We start from the raw sequence: 23,287 nt of genomic DNA on the forward strand, positions 1-23,287 counted from the left end.
TTTCAAATCTTTTGTTTACAAACAATGATTTCTGTTTGTACCACGTGTACCCACAACACGCTGCTGATTTCTCGCTTTGAAATTATCAAGATGCGAAACATTTGTGCAATGATTGGGAAGATTGTGAAATGATTCTTCAAGATAATTGTTGTTGTTTTTGATTGGTAAATGTGAAATCTTGATCCCGTCTACGGAAGAAATGAAACAAGTGGGACCTAAACGTGAAGAAACGAAACCGCAGTGGAAACTATGCTCCGATTGCCGGATTTATATGCATGGAAAAGATGAGAAAACTCACGAGCGTTCGTGCCCTATCCCTCTTCGACGGACTTCTCCATATGGGTACATTAAAGACCGTATATTCTATGCAAAGATCGAAACTAACACAAAGCTCAAAGGTACTACACATTTTCTAATATTTTTCACAAATTTTCAATTTTTACTCTTCGTGTGGGGTCATGGGGCACCGATGCCCAGAGCCATCTCAACACATGGGCCCAACAGGTCACGGTTTGGGTGCTTCGGGGAAAAAAAACACTCGCAGTATTTTGTAACACAGTCAAGCACCCTCAGAATTAATTCAGAAATTGTAATTTCCACATGAAGCTTGATTTGAATGCCCACAGGCAGTGCCGTAGCTAGCCATTCCTGTGCAAGAATTTGTATTTCGTCCCTTCTTGCCCCCCCCCCTTTTGAAGTGGGTCCTGTGCGGTTATGACCTGCCTAGTTATGACACTGCCCACAGGTCTAAAACACTTTCGGCATCCTTGTGTCAAACGGTAAGTAAGTGACTATTAGTCAGGTAGGATGCAGAAAATAACTTTGCCCAGAAGCCTCTAATGATGGCTGTGCTTTTGCCTTCCCATAAACACGCTTTTGGAGATAAGAAATAAGAATGAACAATGGGGAACAGGCTGGTCAAGTACTCTTGACTTGGGGAACTAGGCAGGGGAGTCTTAACAGTACCAAGGGACCTCAGGCAAAGTTTTGTACTTAGTGCCCCCCCCCCCACCTCTCTGGAAGTACCTGACTACAGATTTACATATTTACTCTTTAAAATCATGGTACCGAATCTCATCATGAGGCACTGGGCCATGCCTAGGTGGATCATACATTAAAACAGCCCTCTAACTTGGCTAGTTCCTATACTGGAGATTAAGGCGCCTATAAAGGAAAGCAGATTCATTGTGCATCTTTGAACAAAGAACAGGTTTGCTGCTACAATGGATATCTTGGTAATCATTGAAAAAAAAAATGGATAACGAACATTGATAATACTGATGCGCACTTACTACTTGATCGTACATGAACCTAATAAACATTCCTCTGTGAAATTTCTAACGAATTGGTCATTTCAGAAATGTGTGTGTGCATGCATGGCCCTAACATGTTTATGTTGTCTGAATTATGCTTGTTTTGTGTTACTACTTCACCAAACACTAACTCCGGCCATAGCACTGTATTGTAATTTACTGCCATTAATGAGATGGATTGGAAATAAAGGCACTGTCTATAAGTGGCCACCTCAAGCTTGTTGGGGAAAATATCTTATCTATATCCTCCCTTGGGTTTGAACCTGGGACCATGGCAGCAACTTTCATGGTGGTAGATGAGCATCTTACCACTACACCACTTGGGGCGCTAGTGTTTTGTGTTATTGGTTCAGGTTCCAGGAGCTCTTGCGGAGATATATGTGGAGGCAGGGAGCAAAAAATAATGAGGTTAGTACCAAATGCATATATGTTGATGCTCGTTATAACTACCATTTATTCTATATTGGTCGTTGTAATGGAATTACAATGACGAATAGAATAAGTCCCAAATGTTTTTATAGACGATCATCATATGTGTTTTATTTTCGATATAATGATCTTTCCAATTGTAATGTAAGTTTTCAATGGGACGAAGGGGGGTAATTTATATTGAGCATCGACTGTATACATATGTATATATATATTCATTGATGTTGAGTGTGGCAGCAGTTTTCCCATCTTAAAAGCCATTGCTTTAATTCAGTAACCAGCACAGTGGTAGTCGACTGAAGTTGGTTTTCTAACTTCAGATGCAAATTGAAAAGACCTACCTTGCTTTGGAAACGAAATACACCAAAGTGTATGAATCACCATAAATGCTGTTGATTATTAGTACATGGGTGGAGATACAGGGACGATTTATGATATAGATTTGTTCTCAATCTTTTTTGACCAGCCTATGATATTCTATGACTAGCTCATATGATAAGTTTTGCGGTGAAATTTTCAATTAAATCAGTTGTAAAATTTCTACTATTCTGTGTTTTTAGTTGATGCAATCAGCGGTTCATCTCCATCAGTGATTATCCACCCATCAACCATGCAGTTTTTGAATCTTCATCCAGGTGGGTATGTCATGTTCGAAAGTTCTCATAATCAGTTCTGTTTGCAATGTTGGCCATCTGAAACTATTTCACCTTCGAAGATTTTTCTGACTCAGCGACACACACTATACTACAATTGTGAACATCTGGTGAAGGTATATAGTTATTCTGAGTTTTTCAAGGATGCTTCCCTTGCTACAGAGGTTTGCTTATTGCCGAAATCGCAGAAAAGTTTCATGGCCTCTACTGGTTTCAAGAATTTTATCTTGAAAACACATTGTAAGTAATGGAATTCTGCATTCTTTTATTTTATACAGTCGACACTTGTTTTTAAAAACTTGTATGGACTTGAAAAATTTGTTTGTAAATGGGAAAGACGTCCAAAAAAAAAAAAAGAGGTATATTGTTTGCGGCCAAAGGACCAGTTCGAAAAAACATATTGCTTCATGAATTGGAAGTTCGTAAAATCAAGCGTTGACTCTATATTAATATATCATAATCTGTTTAAACTTCTCCATTATTTAAGTCTAATACATGCAGAGCTTTATAAATTCCCAGATCCTGGTTGTCATACCAACTAAAATGCAGTATCAACACCTAAAAATGTTTTAATATCTGTATGTCTACCTGCACGGAAAGGTCCCAAAATCTTACAATCAGGTGCAAATCCGGGGGGGGGGGGCACAAATAATATGGAGAAAATTTATCTGTCCTTTAAAATATGGGATTATCTAAGGAACCCAAACCATGAGTTGCACTTCCCGAGACATTATCCTGAATCCGTGTCTGTCTACCTGTTATAGTTGCAAAATGAGGAAAAGTTCACGGAAGTCAAGAAAGATGTACAATACAGTGGATCTCGCTTATGCTGTTTTTTTCAAAAAAAGGTCATAAATAAACGTAAGTGGGAAATCTTTATGAGAATTACTTAGAGTTGAGACCACAAAATACGTCATACTAAGGACGGAAAAGTTATAAGCGAGATCAACTGTATGTGCCCTAAAAGTTACAGATTTCCAATTTCCAGATTTTTGGTTTGATGATTTCTCTTTGATTCCACAACAAAAAAAAAAAAAAATTTTTGATTCATTTTTCACCAATGTGAGGGCAGCACAGAATTTTTTAAATTTTTATCAGCGCGTCTGACACCACTGCAACAGCAATCCAAGTTCCATAAATGTAGAAAAAACATTTTGTTTGGACCGTTTTTTTTTTTTTTTTTTAATATGCTCTGCTATATAAGAATTTGACTGGCACCTAAATTATGTTTAAATCCATCAAGCCTGATTAAAAAATGAATAAAATTTATTGTTTGGCTCCAAAGGAATTTGGCTTACGCCTGAAATTTTCTTCAGTTGTTAAGCCGTTTTTGAATAATGAAAATAAAGTGAAAGTCCTTTATAATGACAATTCATAATCACAAGGGAAATTATAATTACAATAGTCCATTATAATGACAATGTCATTATAATTAACGAGAAGTGAATTATAATGACAATGTCATTATAATTCACTTCTCGTTATGAGTGAATTTTAAATTTTTGCTGTCAGGTTATGAAATTTTAGAAAATTATTGCTTTACCCACATTAAAACACCTTTTAGATCATTTCATCCTAATATTAACAAATAAACAGACCTCTATTCATGAAATTGATTTTTGATCTCAAAGCTGTTGAGATTCTCAGTTTTGCATAGAGTTTCGTATTATCAAAGATATTTGGTCCCAACTGAACAATTGAAATTCTCGATTATCTATTGCTTAATTTCATATCTTCATGAACTCATTAACATTTTTTCGAGAATCAGGTTATTATTTTTTTAGCAATTTTTTTTCAGTCATTCAGAAACAGCTCTGAAAACTTTTAATTCAGCAAGCATTTCTTTTTCGTTGCGTTCCTTAGTCAGTGAGAGAAAGAAAGAACTGCTGTGGTGGTTGAGTGGTCATAGTGATGGACTTGCATCGTGAGGGTTCAAACCCCACCATTGCTGCAGTGGTGGTCAGCTGAAGTTGGTTTCCTGCTGTTCCCAACTTTGGGGTGCGAACGTGAGCTAATCCCCCCCCCCCCTGAAAAGTCTCGCCACAGAGAGCAACAGGCCTACAATGGTATAATTATTCATTCATTACACTTCACTCACTATGAGTTGAGCAAAGACTCATAGTTTAAAAAAATTGATTGTAGATGACAGCACTACACATAACAAGCATTACACAGAAGCAAACTTCACAGAAAGTCACTATACATACACACACATTCCCCCATGTACTAATTCCTTAGAAGTTCCGTAAAGGAATATGGACGAGTTGCATGTCTGGTTTAGTAATAGTCAGTGAGAGACAAAAGTCATTTATATAGTAAAATCCTCATGCAAACTATATGTATAGTGGGGAGCTCGAAAATGGGGGGTTAAAAAATGTGGCTTTTCTGTGTCTATTCTTTGTTGGAAGCACCTCAAAGTAATTTTTACAACAACAAAAAAAGAGCGAGATGATACAAAGACTACACACAACACAAAGTATGAAAAGTAGTATGCTAGGCATCACAGAGAGAGACGGAAAACAAATCATTTGGATAAGAAGTTATGCAAAGGTATAGGATATCATTTAAAGAATTAAACGTTTAAAATATGGAAATGGGTTGGACATATTGCAAGAAGACAGGCCAACAGATGGACCACAGGTATTCTGGATTGGTATCCCTGTCGTGTTAAATGTCTGAGGTGTCCTCAAGCAAGATGGATCGACGAGATCCAAAAAGGGGCTGGAGTCAACTGGATGGCAAAAGCATTAGAAAGAGTAAAATGGAAAAATTTAGTGGAAACATTCATTCAGCAGTGGATTGAAAATGGTTGATGATGAAAGATACAAAAATATTCGTCACAGCGAATTCAAACTTAGGAATCACTAACTATGATATCAGAAAAAATCCTTGAAAATGCTAGTTTTTCCTTCTTTCTTCAAGAATTGAACATGATGACTCTCATGCTCCTTGGAAGTGTTTATGTTTCAGCTCCATAAGTCAGTGCTGGTAGCACACCCTGTATTTGTGTCTTTAACATTAGCTATTTGACAACACTTGCAAATCACTCATTATAGTGAGTGATTCTTGCACTTGTTATAACCGACTTTTACTGTGATTCATTTTTCTGGCATTTAAATCTCATGTGATTCTTGATTTGCTGGTATTCTGTTTCAAATAGCGTTAGTATTGCTTAATTTTCATTTTACATCATTTACATAATAATGTTCTTTTATTATCCCCACTTCCAGGTCGATCAATAATCAGGACAGGGATGGTGCTGTTTGTAACATTCATGGGATATTCCTGTGAACTTGAAATAACTCAGATTAGAGGGCTGGATATTGCAGATCAGTATTGTAATGAATCAGTTGACAATGATAGTATATGTGAAAAATTTGAGAGACTGAATATAGACAATTCAACCACCAAATCCGAACTCGACATGAAGACTTGCTTCGATTCGTTTCATGATCTCAGTGGTATTCAAGATGATAGTAATTTGAAGAAGATCAATTTCACGTGTTCCACTCCTGTTTCTGATACAGATACTGTGAATAGAAGGTACGGTCGAGCACCTTTATCAAAACTTTGCCGATCAAATAAAAAGAAGCAAACAGTTGTGTTCAACAAACAGCCATGTTTTATAATGGGACCTCAAACTGTCATTCGAATGAAAAAGGGGGATAAACCTTCTACAGATTACAATAGTTCTTCCGATGTGACATTTGATAGCATTGGCGGCCTTCACTCGCAGATCAAAACCTTGAAAACTCTTCTGGAACCATTTTTAACTTCAGGTCCGGAATTTTGCAATGGTAAATCTTGCATGTTATACTAGTATGTTATGCATGTAAATCTAGTATGTTATACTAGTATGTTATGCATGTAAATCTAGTATGTTATACTAGTATGTTATGCATGTAAATCTAGTATGTTATACTAGTATGTTATGCATGTAAATCTAGTATGTTATACTAGTATGTTATGCATGTAAATCTAGTATGTTATACTAGTATATTATGCATGTAAATCTAGTATGTTATACTAGTATGTTATGCATGTAAATCTAGTATGTTATACTAGTATGTTATGCATGTAAATCTAGTATGTTATACTAGTATGTTATGCATGTAAATCTAGTATGTTATACTAGTATGTTATGCATGTAAATCTAGTATGTTATGCATGTAAATCTAGTATGTTATGCATGTAAATCTAGTATGTTATGCATGTAAATCTAGTATGTTATGCATGTAAATCTAGTATGTTATACACATTCCTATGTATCAAGCCAACCATTACTTGTTTATACAGGGTATCCATAATTAAAGATCTCTATTTCAAAGCTGCCTACAGCCGAAACCAGTCATCAGAAAATCATGAAATTTTGTAGATGACTAAATAAAGGAATGGGAATTTCTTTCAGCGAAAAAAAAAAAGGTTCCAAATATTGCCACAGAGGGTGCTTTCTTTATAAATTACACATTTAGTTACACTTTTTACTTGTTCAATTTTTATTACAACAAAACATGATCATTTTTGGCTACCATCTGAAATTGCAAGATGGCATATTTCACAGTTGAGCGAAGTAGATCAATAGATCTCATTTTCATTAGCGCCCTGTCTACACCTGAGGATCCCTCGCCATTCCCGGGTGGGCCCGTGCGTTAAGACGGCACTGTATATATTTTGCAATAAGAAGCTAAGATTACATGAAATCTGTGTGAATGATTGACCGCAACAATTAATGCAACCATCTCTTTGTGATTTATTAATGAAATTTTCTGTTTATCCCATTGAATATTTAAAAAAAAATAGCAGTGAAGAATTTAAACACAAGTGTTCCACTTTTTTTTGTTTGATTAATGTTCCTGTTATATTTCAGAACGAATGGTGCCAAAAGGTATTTTAATCTATGGTCTTCCGGGAACTGGGAAGTCTTTGGTTGTCAAAGCTCTCTACAATGAAAGCAGAGTTCCAACTGTTATTGTGAAAGCAGATGAGATTTTCAGCAAGTGAGAGCCTTCTCTTTTTCTGTTTCGCTATTGAGAAAATACAAAAGCCACAACGCGGACTAATGCCCAACGAGGTGGTCAAATAAACTATATATCAAAAATACAGAAACCCAATAAGAGCAAAAACCAATAATTATGATAAAATATAAATATACTGCCCATAAAAATAATTATGGTTGTCTCATCTAAGTATGGATGGCTTCTCAATTCATCCCAATATGTTTATTGTATTTCTTTTTAAATGTATGAGCTGTGGTAGAATTCACAACCCTATTGGAGAAAAACTCCTTGCAACACCACAGCCTAGAATTATCCCTTACCAATTGATACTGGTGTCCCCTTGTCAAAGCAGTTAATTACGCACATTAGTAACAAGTTATTAATATTTGATATCAGGTTATCAATATAGTATATCAAGTTATTGATAATTACAGTTTCTTATCCCAAATAAGAATAAACCTTGATATCTTGAAGTGCTTCCGGCAGTCTATATTACTTTGAGTTATCAAAAATTGTAGGCAGTACTGTCTTAACACATGGGCTCACTTGAGAAATTTGGTCCGGTACAGCCGGAGATTTCGAATTCAAATTATAGAAGTTCATCTTAATATGATGAAATAATGAGACTCTGTGGACCAAGTCAAAATATTATTGTAAAGGGATTATTGTTGTATCGACGGCTGGATCAACTTAATGCATTGATCCATAGGGCCTTAAGTGTTTAAGGGTACTATGATTTTCAAGAGTATGTAAATTTGTAAGCAGGCACTTTCGTCCAAGTACAGGCCTCCTCCCCTCCCATTATATTCCTTTGCTCGGAGGCCCCCCATGATGCTGTTTAGAACCCCCTTGATCGAGAATCAGCATTATTCGCATACTTATAAATTCAGACCCGCCACAGTTGTTGACATTTCTTCATTGACATTGTTGGCAGGGATGTGTCTAGTCTGGGGCCCCGAGCCGAATGTGGGCCTCACAAATAATGTACACTTATTTTGCATAACTTTTTTTCTTTTACGTGCCCCCCCCCCCAGAAAAAATGTCAACCCTGAGGCCATGGGCAGGCATGCTACAGCCCTGATTGTTCGTACCATTAGAAAATGTGTTTATAATAATTATTTTCAGCAAAAAATTATAATTCATTTGTTGGCTAATGAAATTCAGTTACATGTTTAACATTCATTTCTTCCCTCGCTCCATTTGTCAGAAAAATTATGTGTTTGTTAATTTTATAACTTCAAATAAAAACAACAATTAACATTCTTTTTTTTTTCATTACAGACTTTCAGGTTTGAGTGCTCTTGAAAATTTGAGAAGAATATTTCGAAAGGCTGTTTCACAGTAACTTTTTTTTCCTTCTTCTTTACACATGTTTTCATCTTGTTCTAAATATAAGCAGCGCTATAAAAACCAGCTGATATATCAAGTACCGTAAACTTGAAGTGACTTCAGTACAGATTTTGGACATTTTTTGTATTATGTCCCTTATGAATAAACATTTTTTACTAAAAATGTTGCACCACTAGAAAGAAGAAGTTTTTAGTTATTTGTTTATAGATGAAGATAATTGCTTTATAACTTATTATAATGGAGGGAAATTAAATCGTACCCAAAAGTCACCTCCACCTGAAGACTGCTCTATTACCTAGATACTTTGCTTTTTAAAATGTATGTTTCCATCACAGCCAACTAGAAATAATTGGGAACGAATAAACAAAAAGATAAATATAGTCAAACCTCTCTATCTCCAAACTGCCGAGACCGAAAAAAATTTTGAGATAGAGAGTTTTTGAGAAATAGAATTCTTTTAAGTAAAAAAAGAAAAATAAACCAAAAATGGTGAAAAATTCAATTGATAAGAGCTAAAAAATACCGTACTATATATGGTACATACTAATGAAATTATTGGTTAAGTTACATAATCAATGTTTTCAATCACACTGTATGCAAACACACTAAAATACGATCAATTTCTTTTGGTTTTGTTCAACTCAATTTTATTTATATACCTTATTTAAAATAATCCGTAAGCTTAGTTTGATGCATATTCTTTTGCTCATTGAGCCCTCACAATTTCATCTACACTAGCAAGAGCTGTAAATATTTTGATCCCTATCTTTCCACAGTTTGGTCCAGAAAATGACACAGCATTTTTCACTGTTACTTTTTTCTAATTCCTCTGGAGCATTTTCTGCTGTATTTTCGTCATCCGAGTCGGCTATACATTGAGCAATAATTTTGGTATCAGTCAAGGTGCTGTAAGTCTGAGTGTTAACTGCCCATTTCCACAAAATCGGAAAATGAAATTTCTAGCTTCAAGTGTTTTTAGTAATGCCCTAAATGTTCTGAAATTTCATCTTCTGAAAATTCATTCTTCAACATTGTTCTGAGATGTATTTAAATTTGAGTGAGCCACCAGATCTGATCTATCACTGAGATGACTGGTTTTAAACCCGCAACTTTCTTAAAGCAATTTTGAATTGTCTGTTGGCTGACTTTTTGCCATGCTGAACAAGCCATCCACCCTGTCAATCATAGTATCAGCCCACGATTGACAAGACCCATCAACACAATGGGCTATTTTACTGAATAATCCTTTTTCATGTTTCTTTTTTATTTCTGGAAGAAAACCAGATTTGTGCATGAAAGAGAGGGAAAAATTCCATGTTTTCTGGTTTTTTTTTACTATCGTTGGGCTAGGCCTTCGAGATAAAGAGGTTTTTCGAAAATCACTTTGAGACTGAGGTGAAAATGCATTGGTTTAGTACAATATATGGAAGGACTTTATTATTTTTCGAGATAAGGAGTGTTTCAAGAAATAGAGTTTTTGAGAAAGAGAGGTTTTACTGTACATAATTTTTTTTACAAATATAAATAAAAGGTCATTATTTTTTCATGTTTGCAATGTAATTCTGTCTAATGGTAAATGCCCGTTTTTTGGTGTTAATCTTTAAATGTGATGTTTATCTCTTAAATTGATTAAAACATTTATCTGAATTACACAGTCTTCTGTGTAATTTCTATAGGCCTGGATCTAATATTTTCTCATGTGTTTGTGGCATCTGTACAACTCATGGCATCGGGGTGTGTCTGTAGCAAATATAAAATATTGTCCTCAAGTCATCTCATAAATATCAAACATTTCATCAATCAAGCAGCCAGTATTAAACTAATTTAATTATCATTTTCAACAGTCAAAACAATAAGTATACTTACCAAAGCAAACTCCTATCAAGACTGTAAGCTATAACTACTAAGCACTACTTTACTGCACACCAACTCCCTGGAGTTGGGTGGGAAATAGAACATAAAATTAGGCAGGGGATAATTATGAGAGATTTGGGCGCCATTCTTAATCATTGATGGCTGGACTTGGAATCACCTCTCTATCTCATTTACAGTGGCTATGGCATCATCTAAAATAGGAAATTAGAGTATGTATCCAAGTCACCCCAGTTTACGGTACCATTATTTCCTGTCTATAATCAATTTTAAAGGCGTAAAATTAATTGAGCAGATGAATCAATCAAAAAAATCAGTTCTATGTATGTATGGATGTCGATAAAATATAATCTGAAAATGAATAATTAGTTCATTGTTTCTTTTAAATTTGCAGAGCGCCATGCATGTTGTTCATTGAAGAAATCGACAAGTTGTGCTCTAAAGATAGTGATTATAAACCATCCAGTGAGGAAAAATCTATTGCCATTGAGCTTAAAACGTTGATTGACGAATTACCAGTGAGTTACAATAAAATATTGAGTATACAGGGTGTCCCATAAGTCCTAATACAGCCTTTATTTGATCAACTATTCATCTTAAAGGAATGGTTCTAATTTGAAAAATGCTCAAAATATCTTCAGAATTCACTTTTACCAGTTTTTCTTCCGATTTTTAAATTTAAAAAATAATATAAAATCCCTTAGAAACATGGGATTTTTTTTTTTGACGTCAGGAAAGACTGGGGAACAACTTTCTAATTGTAAGTTAGAGAACAGGGGACGGTAGAAAAATTAAGATTTTTTTTATTTTATGACATACTCTCAGAACTGGTGCAATGTCATTTCTAGACACATTTTAAGCACTTTTTTCAAATTAGAACCATACCTGTGTGACAAATGGTTGCTGAGATAACAGCCACACAAGGACTTACAGGACACCTGTATAACTTTGCCAGGACAATAATTTTACTTCAGCTATCTAGCCTATAAACCAGTTTTCTTTTTCTTTTACTACACTGTGATTCTAAATTCCTAACCCTTAGAAATTTTTAAAATCAATTGGTTATCCTTTTTTTGAAACAGAAGGCAAGAGAAAAAAAGATTGCATTGATAGCTACCACCAGTCAAATAGATCTTATTGATATCACATTGAGAAGGCATGGCAGACTCGAAAAAGAAATAAAGTTTGATGTTCCTACTGCCCAAGACAGGGATGAGGTAAAAGTTGTTTATGATTTATGCAAAATACAATAATCTCTCACTTATACACCCCATCTGACGTATGTGCTCTCTCAGTGATAAGATAATTTTCTGCACTCCCAGTCAAAGATTTATGTAAATAACTGTCAGGTTCAGTTTTGATAATTGATTGACTTCAAACACATAATTAATTAATAGTTGATTTAATTAATTATTAGCAGTAAACAAAAAATTCTGTGCACATCCTCTTCACTTACAGCGAACCTGTCAAGTCCTTGCCTCCTGAATCCATAGGAGTTACTCTCTCACTCCAAAAAACATGAGGCTTGTTTCTCTTGCCCACTGAGGGTCTCCTTCTCCTCCTATGCTCTTCCATCCCCCAAAGGGCTCAAACCTCCAAAATGCTATTGCACTTCAAATTAAAGAGTGGATGCAAAATGAATGTGATTTTAAACTATATTTTCTGATTAATCTTGCTCTAAAAATAAAATACTCCAGCGTGATCATGTTTGTTTTTTACCTTCTCAAAAACACTCAATCTCTTGATCATGACTCTTATACTTTAAAGGCCCATCTACAATGAATTTATAGTGTGCAAAAAGGGAAAAAAAATTATGAGATTCCTCCTGGGCCGGACCTATCTGCTTCTTTCTGTGTGGCGACAAAAAATGAGTACTAATATATTGTACAACAAATAGTTTTTCTGCTCTCTGTGATAAATTCATTATCATAGCATCTATCTTATACACATGCTTTTCTTCTATCCTCTAGATATTAAGAAAACTGTTAGCTTCAAGGAAGCACTCATTGACTTCAGATGAAATCTCTAGAATTTCTTTGGATGCTCATGGTTTTGTGGGAAGGGATTTAGAAAGACTTTGTTCCAAAGGTACAATTGCATATAATTTATGATGGAAAGAGGAGCAAATTTTTATTTTAAAAAATTTGAATACATTGTTCAGTTTTCTAGCATAATCAGAAGTTATGGTCTTTTTCCTTTGTCTGTAACACTATTGATCTTCCTTTGTGCATTTGAAGATTTGTATTACTTTATTCCAGCATTTTTTGAAGTGGAATCCAGCTTGGAAACTTACCAGGGTATTATTACCCATGACAATATGGCTTGCCTATTAAAGGGCATGAAACCATCTATTATGGAAGAATTCATTGTCGAAGTTCCGAATGTACGTCTTTTCTTTAAACTTAAATACAAATATTTAATGAAATTAGTGTTTTTAATTTTATAATACAGCAAAAATTCTGTATAATGATGCTCTCTATAATGATAATCACTTTTATAACATTATTACTCTTTGGTTTGATGCACTTTTCATAGTGTTAAGTATTCCATTTACAACAATATGCTTCTCCAGTCCCTCGAGTATAGTTATATAAGAGTTTCACTGTTTTAAAATCTTGAAGGGGATATTTGAACATTATCAGTAGATAGATTTATTAAATTCCTGTCGAATTTGAGAAATCCCAAAAACATTGTTGAAAGATATAAACTTAGGATAATCAAAAAGCTAAATCGTGATTACTTCTCCATTGTGCTCATGGTGGCTCTTCAGTAAATTATACTTGGTATTGATTCAAATCTTGTTTGGGGGAAGAATTTAATTTTATGAAATCACAGTTATTGAAAAGTCGGCTTTAAAGCTGTTGGTCCTGTACTAATTAGCCCTCATGGACATGAAATGATCAGTTCAATAAAATTGAACCTAAGATTGGCATTATATGTATTTTAATTATCTGAAGAAAGCTATAATTGTATTAGTTCTGGGGAAGAAAAATTCAGGTAGCACTATTTGCTTCCAAATATATTTTTTATACCTATGTGTTTACTCATTCATTTTGAAAAACAGGTGACTTGGTCTAACATAGGAGGAATGCATCATGTTAAACAAGAAGTCAAAGATATGGTGGAGTTGCCTCTCTTGAAACCAGAAGCATTTCTTGCAAGCGGAATTTGCCCTTCTCGTGGTATAATCTTATATGGACCTCCTGGATGCTCAAAGACGATGATAGCCAAAGCTGTTGCTACAGAGAGTAAAATAAATTTCATATCTATAAAGGTGACTCTTGTATTTCTTTCTCTTTTTCAGGGGAAAAAAATTTTCTCTTCCCCAAATAAACACAATATGTAATATCGTAGTCAGGAAGAATACATTTCTATTTAGTAAATTTAAATAATGTTATGTGAAATGCCTCTCTTTAAATGTACCATATTTTAACGTGTACAAGAAACTGATTTTTTGGGCTTAAAATTTGGAAAAAAAAATTTTCCTAAAAGATATTTTTTATTTTAAGATATAAATGAGATTTTTTTATTCATCATAGAAACCATTCAATTCCTCATCACTCATCTGATACATCACAATCAGCTACAACAGCTAATTCGTTATCACCATCAGAGTCACTCTAATGGTAAATTGCAAGTAACTGAATAATTTGCTAATTGTAATACCTATAATACTATCCATGTACAAGAAAACTCCCCATTTTGAAACTCAATTTTCGACAAAAGGTGGTTTCTTATACATATTAAAACACGGTAGTTTAAAGTTATTATTTGTCACTTAGCTATTTCAGACATTGTTACAGAATTCACATGTTGACTGTTTCAGGGCCCACAGCTTTTCAACAAATGGGTAGGTGAATCAGAGAAAGCAGTGAGAGAGTTGTTCAGGAAAGCAAGGATGTCTGCACCATGCATCATATTTTTTGATGAAATTGATTCTATAGCTGCTGAACGTGGAAGGTAAAATCTTAACATTTATATCACTTGAATACATGTCTTTTTTTTTTACCTTTATCAAATAATGACTAAGTATGTCTGCACATATACCTTACAAATAATTTGTCAATATGTAGCTCTACTAGTGGATCAAACGTTGCAGAAAGGGTTTTGACCCAGCTGCTTGTAGAAATAGATGGTGTTGATGTTATGACAGCAGGTGTGAGCATCATAGCTGCAACCAACAGACCAGATCTGATTGATCCGGTAAGAAACATAATTCTGAAAATCCTCTTTTTATGGATGGCATTTATTTATACATTTTAAAGTAAACGTGTCTATGAAGTGAAATTGTTAAAATAATACAGCAGACTCTCTACATTCTGACCATGCACTAAGCCTGGCTGCCTTTTTATGTGGAAGAAAAAAAAAATTTTCTGAGTGTCTATGGCCAAACTTTGATATGGGAGAGGGTGCTGTGAATGAGGTGAAGGATGTTCTGTTAGTCAATGAATATATATATATATATATATATATATATATTTTTTTTTTTTTTTAATTTTAGGCCTCTTAAAATCATGGTACTCTGGGTGAATTTCCCCACTGTGTATAGAAGTTTGAAACATCTAAATTAGTTTTTTTTTTTCCAACTACCTTCCATTAATCCAGCATAAAACCAATTCTGATGTGTGCTGGATTAGTGGGAGTCTACTGTATTTTGAAAAAGTTTCAATCTTTGCACTGGTACTTTTTCTTTCAAGCAAAATTCAAAAGTTCTATTTTCAAAAAGAAATTATTTTCAAACCAAAGAGAATTTTTAACTGAAAAGGAAAGGGTCCCAAGGTAGTATTCATCTTTGAAAAGTTTCAAAAAATTAGTACTGGTTCTACTCATTTAAATATGCACAGAAGTATAAAAAAGTCTGACAGAATTATTATTGGTCACTCAAAAAAATTGTGAATACTAATTTAATGCCATTAGAGGCCAAGAATGAATTTAAAAATCTTGCAACCCTAAAGTGAAGTCATTCAAAAACACATGATCAGGTACAGCACAGAAAAAGAAAGACAAAGAAGGAAAAAAGAGAAAGAGGAGCTCTATATATAGAGTGTGTAAAGAGAGTGAAAAGAAATTTTTTATAGATAAATTGCCAAGAAGCATGAGATGTGATGAGTAGTCAACTGTTTTCATTTTTAATAATTTTTTGCGCCCTCAATAATTGCATTCTATTGCTAATTGTTTTTGTTTTTATGTGTTTCTGGGTGAGATAACAGTACTTAAAATTTTTCAGAATTTTTTAAGGACGGCACCCTGGGACCCTCTTCTTCTGAGAAACCACCTTAATTTCAAAATTCTATTTTATTGAGTTAAATCATAGACATTACGAATTAAAAACAGCCTGTAAACACCTGACCACAGTCATTTCAAGTATGTTACATTGAGGTTCAGACCAATGAAAATGTATTTTTATTTTAGATAAATGAATACCCATGCATAATAAACTGTTTGGAATAAAATCTTAACGAGTTTCTTATCTTTTATTTGTAGGTTTTGCTTCGTCCTGGAAGATTTGACCGCATCTTGTATATTTCACTTCCTGATCAGCTTACAAGGAGAGAGATCTTCGAGATAAAGCTTAAAGAAATGCCCTCTTCTGTTGATGTAGATATTAGCCAGCTAGTTGAAGCCACAGAAGGGTATACTGGTGCTGAGGTATTCTAATCAACTTTTTTTTATCCTATTATATACTTTAATTGAAGATAAGGAACTGTCACTGAATTATTCGTGAGTTTTTACAAATAATAATTTGTAAAAGTGAAACATCTATACAGGGTGTCCTGTAAGTCCTAATTTGATTTTTATCTCATCAACCGTTCATCGTTGAGGTATGGTTCTAATTTAAAAAATGCTCAAAATGTGTTCACTAGTCACTCTGTACCAGTTTTGAGAGTGAAAATACAAACTTTCAAGTAGAAATTTGTTGCCCTGTCTCTCCTGATACCAACAAAAAACAAACTTGAGCCTCCCCCAACTTTTCTCTGATTTCTTAATTCAAATATCTCAATGTGAATATTACACTTCAAAACATTGAATTTTTTTTTATTTTTTTTTTGGCCTTAAGGAGAGACAGGACAACAACTTTCTAATTGAAAGTTTGAAGCTGAGGTGGGGGGGGGGCATATAAAAATTTATATATATTTTTATTTTGTGACACACACTGTATTTTCACTCGAAACTGGCGCATTGTGATTTTTAACATATTTTCAGCAACCTTTAAATTAGAACCATACCTCTATGACAAATGGTCGATGAGATAAAGGCTGAATTAAGACTTAGGACACCCTGCACTAGGGACCAGAAAAACATAGTTATAAAGGAGTTATCATCATAGATGGAATATATTGACACTATGAAAAGTGCACCAGGACCACAGAGAGTAATACCCTTATACAAAGTAACAGGATGTATGGCATTTTACTGGGGAATCATTGGTCCTAGACGCATACTTCCAATTAGGAAAAATATTCAAATAGCGTGTAACAGTCAGATATGTCATTTATGTTGCAAGGAGCTGTATAGTTATTAAAATAAAAAATAATTTTTCATACGGATACCCTGTGCCCAAAAACCCAATGAGAAAAGTGTTGCAGTTTCCGCTGATACCAAATGAAAAAAAAAAACATGTTTCTAAGTGCAATATTCACTGAAGCTCTGTTCACATGTGCAAATATTGCGGTAGCATTGGGAGTGCTAGCACCCACTTGACGACTTTTTTCCTTCATAAGGAAGGAAATGGAGAGCAGTCATTGGTGAAAATTCTTGAAGCAGGTTTTAAATCTACTTTTCTATTTCCCATGTGAACAGGGCTCAAGAGATTCAAATTCCAAAAACGGGTGAAGGTTGGGAGTAAAACAGCATTAAATGCAGGTAAAACATTTTTTATTTTATTTTAACTATACAATCCCTTGCAAGCTGAATGACATACATCTGAGTACTACACGTTATTTGGATACTTTTTCTAATTGGAAGTATGCCTTTAGGACCAATGTTCACAAGAAAATTGCCATATATCCTGTTACTTATGCACCCTGTATAATTATAATTGCAAACAAATTATAATGAAACCTTGATATAACAATACCAAGAAAAAATATTGTTGTTGAGAGATTTATCTATATATCAAGTATCATTGTACAGTGAGATTTCACTGTATTATGAATTCAGTTATTTGTGTGAAGCAACTGTCTGAAATGTATTATGGTGCTCTTTAATGTCTGTGAATTTCTATTCAAATGCAATTAATTTCAGATAGTTGCAGTGTGTCATGAAGCAGCCCTGCTGGTTATTTCCGAGGATGTCACATCACTCACTTCTGTTGTCAAAATGCATCATTTCAGAAAAGCTTTGTCCATGGTCAATCCAAGAACTACTAAAGATTTAATCAAGTTTTACGAGGATTACAATTCTCAGCATCAATAGCTAAAGATAATTTTATTACTTAAATAATTTTATTAGAATCATATGAATTTCCATAGTTCCATGATGCTATTTCACAAATATTTATGAAGAATGAACTGTGTTGGAAATTCAAAAAAATATATAGTTATTTATTCTATGAATACAGTATAATTCTTTTGTAGACACCAGCGGGACCAAAAAATGTTTTCTTAGAAGAGGGGTGTCTGTAGAGCGGGAATTTTAAATGCGCACTCTAAATTGAATCAGGAAATTATTATTTAGCAGTAAAATAGGGATTTTACTGTATAACAGTTTTTACTCTATTTTTCGACTATCAAACCATGTGAATGATGGGCATCAAAAATTATTCCATAAATTTTTTTTGATTGATATACAATTACCATAATTTCCAGAGGAAAAGCTGCATTATTGCAAGACTACACTTAACAAAAATTACCTAATGACATCTGGTCAGAAACATTGCATCATATGTAAGCGCCACACTTTTTTTTATACAATCTGAAATCTGTCAGTTAGGTGGTGAATGCTCATTATTGAAATTCCTTGGCTTTTTACATTTTATTTTGAAGTTGCATATAGACAGCGAAGAAGGTATCCTAAACACTGGGATTAATGTATAGCTTTTACTACAGAAATTTTTGAGTAAAATAATAAGCGTGCATAAATTGCTGTATTGGCAGAAGCGGCACACATATAAGAGAGATTTATGGTTTGCTGCTTCAGGACTTTATATGCTGCCTCTTTGTTGGTCTAGTCTAATTTTCTTAAACACCCATTTCGCCCCCCCCCCCAATGTTGCTACCTCTGGCCTGGGGGCATTAGACCTGCATTATCTCCTCTAATTATGGCCCTCTCTGTAGATTAATCAATTATTATAATATTGCATCAGTTGTAATCAATTACACAATGGATTATCATTTTATGTGTTACATAGATCACAAATTTTAGTTATTTTCCTAGAAATAAAAGAGCCATTCCCAATAACAGCCAGTCGTGATTTTTGAATTTTCAAGAAAATTTTGACAATGGAAAAAGGGGTCTCTTTTTGATAATGTAAATATAATGTAAAAATATGCATTTGTTTCTCATGCGAATTTTCATACATTATAATATAAATGATGTTTTTGAAATTTTTTCACTGTTAATGCCATTTACCATCCTTAACTTCTCAGTCTAACAATATCTATATCATATCTGTAAATATGTAATTCTTAAAGTTTCTCATGATATTATTCGTGTCTAAATACAGTTGACGCTTGATTTTACAAACGACTCCCACTTGTCCTACTTGCTCGGTTTTGTCCTCCTTTCTCGTTTTTATTTTACTTTTCCTACTTTTTTATCAAATCCTATCAACAAATTTTGTGTAATTGATTTTAATTGCACAGGGAATCATTGATATATTGCCAAATATTACAAATGTTGGAGATTGCAATTAATGATTCTGCCAAAGCAGAAATTGTATCATTTTTAAGGTTATTTGGGGATGGGGTGTATATGGACCATTTAGTTTATTAATTTTTAATTTGCTTAGTTTGAGGGTTAAACAAGTATAATAGTCATTAAAAACTTCTGTCTGGATGGAAAAATTTTTGTATTTATTACTTCATAATCTTAGACAGTAACTAACATTTATCATTCAAAATTATGGTACAAATAGGTGAACCAACAGTTTGCATTACAAAGCAGTTAGATACATAGGCCTATTCTAAGTTTAGTGATTCTGATACTACCCAATAGCATTCAGTTGTCTTCTGTATTTTTAAGGAATGAAGAGGCATAAACAATATTTACAATGTTCAACAAAGAGCTAGAAATGAAAGTGCTTCATTTGTCAAAAATGATTACACTGGCATTGAACAGTAAAATGTAAACAAATCCCTTTAAAAAAAGATGGACAATGCAGTAAAAATATCTGGTTTGCCTTACTTACGTCGGATCTTGTAATTTACATATTTTGCACTGTGCTTTTGAAAGTGGTCTCGAAGGAGTGTCATTCTTAACAAACACACGTCTTTAAAATTTGCTGTGCATTGTCGAAGAGAGTTGACAAACTCTGCACTTTGGAAGACTTCAGAAAAAGAATGTAATATATATATGAGGGGAGACAAAAGAATTATCTGTGGTTGCTAGTACACTGTTTTGGCCAAAAATTGGTTTTGTAACCATGTCATTTTGCTTTGCCTTGAGTCAATCTTATAGGATACCAAAATAGTGCTATGAAAAAAAAATAATTCAAAATTAAAAAAACAATTTTTTTTAGGGATTTTTTTATTATGCTGTGATTATATTGTCTATAAGGGGGTTATCCTCCCTATCCTACTTTTTAGTCCTGCGTTTTCCTACTTTTTCAAATTTTTTGAGTGGAAGCCCTGAATATGCCATTTCTTTAAATATGTTTCTAATTTACAAACTAATTGTGTAAGTCTGGAAAAATGAGCATCAACTGTAATATTAATTTCCTTATACAAACTCAACTTCTATCATAAATTCAACAATATGTCACAAATTGAAAATGCTAGATAAATACTTGTAAATGTTTGTTTGTATGTACATTTATACAAATAAATACACAAAAGTGTGTAAGTGTGTAGTGTAAAATGTCTAAATGCCCAATGTCTAAAATGTATTACAAATATCTTTCATAAAAAAATATGACAATTTTTTCTTCTGACATATTTTCTACCATCAGACGAAATACATGATTCTCTTGCTGAAAAGAAAAAAATCTTGATGAAAGCCAAAACTTCTTATAATGCTTTATTAAAGGATCAATATCATTTGATTCCAATATACATAATTAAAGAGAAAATAGTTATAACTCACTTTTTTTTATTCATCATCCAGTCCTTCATAAACGAAATTAATAAACTGCCATAAAGAATCTGGGATGGATGGTAAACTAATAATGGGAATGATATCAGCAAAAACTTGGGATCATTTTCGTACAAAATCTTTAATAGCGGAAAACCTAAAGTAAAAACAATATATATATATATATATATATATATATATATATATATATATATATGGTAAATGTTATGAATCCGGTTATTATTCATAACTGTAAATTATGCCTACCATTTTGGTAAGTTTGAAATTTTTTGCAAATGTATCTAATTTAACTGTGATTATGTATAATTCCCAGCTCGTGTTGATGAATATGATAAATCATCAATTAATTACTTAAATGTGTATGTATGTTAATAAATTTCAGTTTCAGTTTAAATTTACCCGGAATTTTGCTAAAACATCAGCCTAGAATGCTAGAATGATGGATTTGATTGGTGATGTTGACTATGCTTAAAAACGTTGATAAATGTGAAGAAAGCTATCATTATAATGCTGATAAGATTTTTATGCATATATGTTTTTATGCTTATAACACTTATTTTCATTTAATTCCATTTTTATGCCAAAATATGTATAGTGCAACCATCACGTACAGAAGAAACTAAGTGGTTGAATTTGAATGATATTTCCGTATGATTTCTTTCATATTTATCATACTTATCAACTCTGGGAATTACGCATAATCACAGGTAAAAGTCATAAATGTAGGAAAATTCATTAAACTTAGATTTGATTAGTAATTACTCATAATAATTGCTAATTATGCATTATTACTGATAACCAATACATTACATTATTTACCGTAATATATATAGTTCCCCATAAATTTGTACATAGTTTAAAAATTTATAAAAAATTGAAGGGGGGATCAGTACATTCAGATGCAGTTTGCAAAAAAAAAAAAAAATTCTTATGAAATCAATTTTTTTGGCACAGAAAAACAAAATAGTTGATGAAAAGCGCTGAATGAAAGCAAATCAATGGAAATAAGCAAATCAGAGTCCTGTAGAATGTAGGGTTTAAAGTTAATGGTTGATTTCTGAATTTTCCTGTTACTGGTGCTTACATAAGGTTTTCACTGATGTTGCCATTGGTGGATGTTCACTACTGGTGAAGTTGTTTTACCTCAGCGATGAATTGTCTGCCGAAGCTTTACGAACATTTTGGACACTGAAGAGATTGAAGAAAGGTTCAATCACTCCTGACAAACTGATTTCCCTGGCTGTCAATAAACATTTTAATTTTTTTTTCTGTACCAAAAACAAAAATATCTCCTTGGTGAAAACAATGTTTTGCAAACTGCATCCAAATGTACCAATTTCTTTAATTTTTATGAATTATTTAGCTATTTACAAATTTATGAGGCACCCTTTACATCAATATAAATAAATTATTTTCAAAATATGACATTTATTTTAAACGCATTATAATTGCATCAATTATTTATCAAAAAGTATTACCTAAGGTTAAGGATTTGTGGGTGGCACAAAACACTGCTGCAACTGTATCCTCTGGAGTGAAAATGTAATTCATATGAGTTGTGATAATGAAAACTGCACTCATCAGTAATGACTGGAGAAAAACGACTGAAAAAAAAGAAGAAATTTTTCAGCATAACAGTCTATCTGATAACCACTTACTTTAACATGACATGCAAAAAAATCATTAACAAATTCAAAAATTAATTTACCTAGAAATACCGTCAGGCACACCATAGACATTGTGAACATTGAATTCTTTTGCATAAACGTATCACAGAATGTTCCATATATAATGAGCAGAAGCATGGTGCTGTGGAAAAAAATAGATAAAAATAAATTTTAAAAAAGTTATCCAATTTTCATTATGTTAAAATGCGAAGGCATGTATAATATTCATGAATTATAAAAAAAAAAATTACATATTTTTCAGAACAGAAACATATGCTTCAGAAAGCTAAAATATATGTTTAAAAAGATCAATAATTTCACACACATGAAGTGGAGAAAATCCATAAGGTGCTGAAGACATATGTCAATACAAAATATGCAAAAGGTACATGGTAATGGATGTCAAATATGCATTTGAAGAAGAAATAAAATTCAAGCACAATTTATATTTGATAACTAATCACTCTAACCCCCAAAGCAGAATGTTTTGCATTGTTCTGCAACGGGCCCTCAACTGACTGGTTCTACGGTAAAAATTCACATTATAGAGTGTTTTCTGAATCATTTCTACAAAAGTTTAACAATTTTAAGAGATTGACAAATTTGATGAGACATTTTGCCAGTTTCAAGCAAAATTGCTTGATTTGCAGCATGTGTCTTCCATTTTGGTAACTCATTTTCAACTTTGACAAGCACTGATACTCTGAATGAGTTTTTTCTCAATTGCATTTTTAATTCTTTTTTATTTTTTTTTC

At 33.2% G+C, this 23,287-nt stretch overlaps 2 protein-coding genes across 3 annotated transcripts in view; one reads left to right on the forward strand and one right to left on the reverse strand.

Moving 5' to 3' along the window:
• Nucleotides 1-20,615, forward strand: LOC149069971 (ATPase family gene 2 protein homolog A-like). 2 transcript variants are annotated; one of them, XM_089249364.1, is made up of 14 exons: nucleotides 1-398; nucleotides 2,303-2,635; nucleotides 5,626-6,192; nucleotides 7,263-7,392; nucleotides 8,674-8,733; nucleotides 11,009-11,132; nucleotides 11,697-11,831; nucleotides 12,585-12,702; nucleotides 12,873-12,997; nucleotides 13,679-13,888; nucleotides 14,441-14,574; nucleotides 14,688-14,817; nucleotides 16,099-16,263; nucleotides 17,860-20,615. In XM_089249364.1, exons 1-14 carry the CDS (start codon nucleotides 200-202, stop codon nucleotides 18,028-18,030), a joined length of 2,601 nt encoding a protein of 866 aa, XP_089105490.1. In that variant the 5' UTR covers nucleotides 1-199; the 3' UTR covers nucleotides 18,031-20,615. The 2 variants fall into 2 exon arrangements, with proteins under 2 accessions (XP_089105490.1, XP_089105491.1); XM_089249365.1 differs by having other exon boundaries at nucleotides 116-398; nucleotides 5,626-6,174.
• LOC149069972 (sodium/bile acid cotransporter 7-like) overlaps nucleotides 20,577-23,287 on the reverse strand; it is a 14,557-nt gene continuing 11,846 nt past the window's right edge. Inside the window, exons 9-12 of the mRNA XM_089249368.1 lie at nucleotides 22,574-22,674; nucleotides 22,344-22,469; nucleotides 20,857-21,001; nucleotides 20,577-20,743 (exon numbers count right to left, since the gene is read on the reverse strand). Of these exons, the coding sequence (XP_089105494.1) occupies nucleotides 20,719-20,743; nucleotides 20,857-21,001; nucleotides 22,344-22,469; nucleotides 22,574-22,674 (397 nt within the window). The 3' untranslated portion in view covers nucleotides 20,577-20,718. The remainder of the gene's footprint in view (nucleotides 20,744-20,856; nucleotides 21,002-22,343; nucleotides 22,470-22,573; nucleotides 22,675-23,287) is intronic.

Source organism: Pholcus phalangioides, unplaced genomic scaffold, assembly GCF_987345545.1.
Source record: "Pholcus phalangioides strain wild (caught in Gottingen) unplaced genomic scaffold, Ppha-v1.0 ptg000022l_1, whole genome shotgun sequence".
In the NCBI taxonomy this organism is placed as follows: Eukaryota; Metazoa; Arthropoda; class Arachnida; order Araneae; family Pholcidae; genus Pholcus; species Pholcus phalangioides.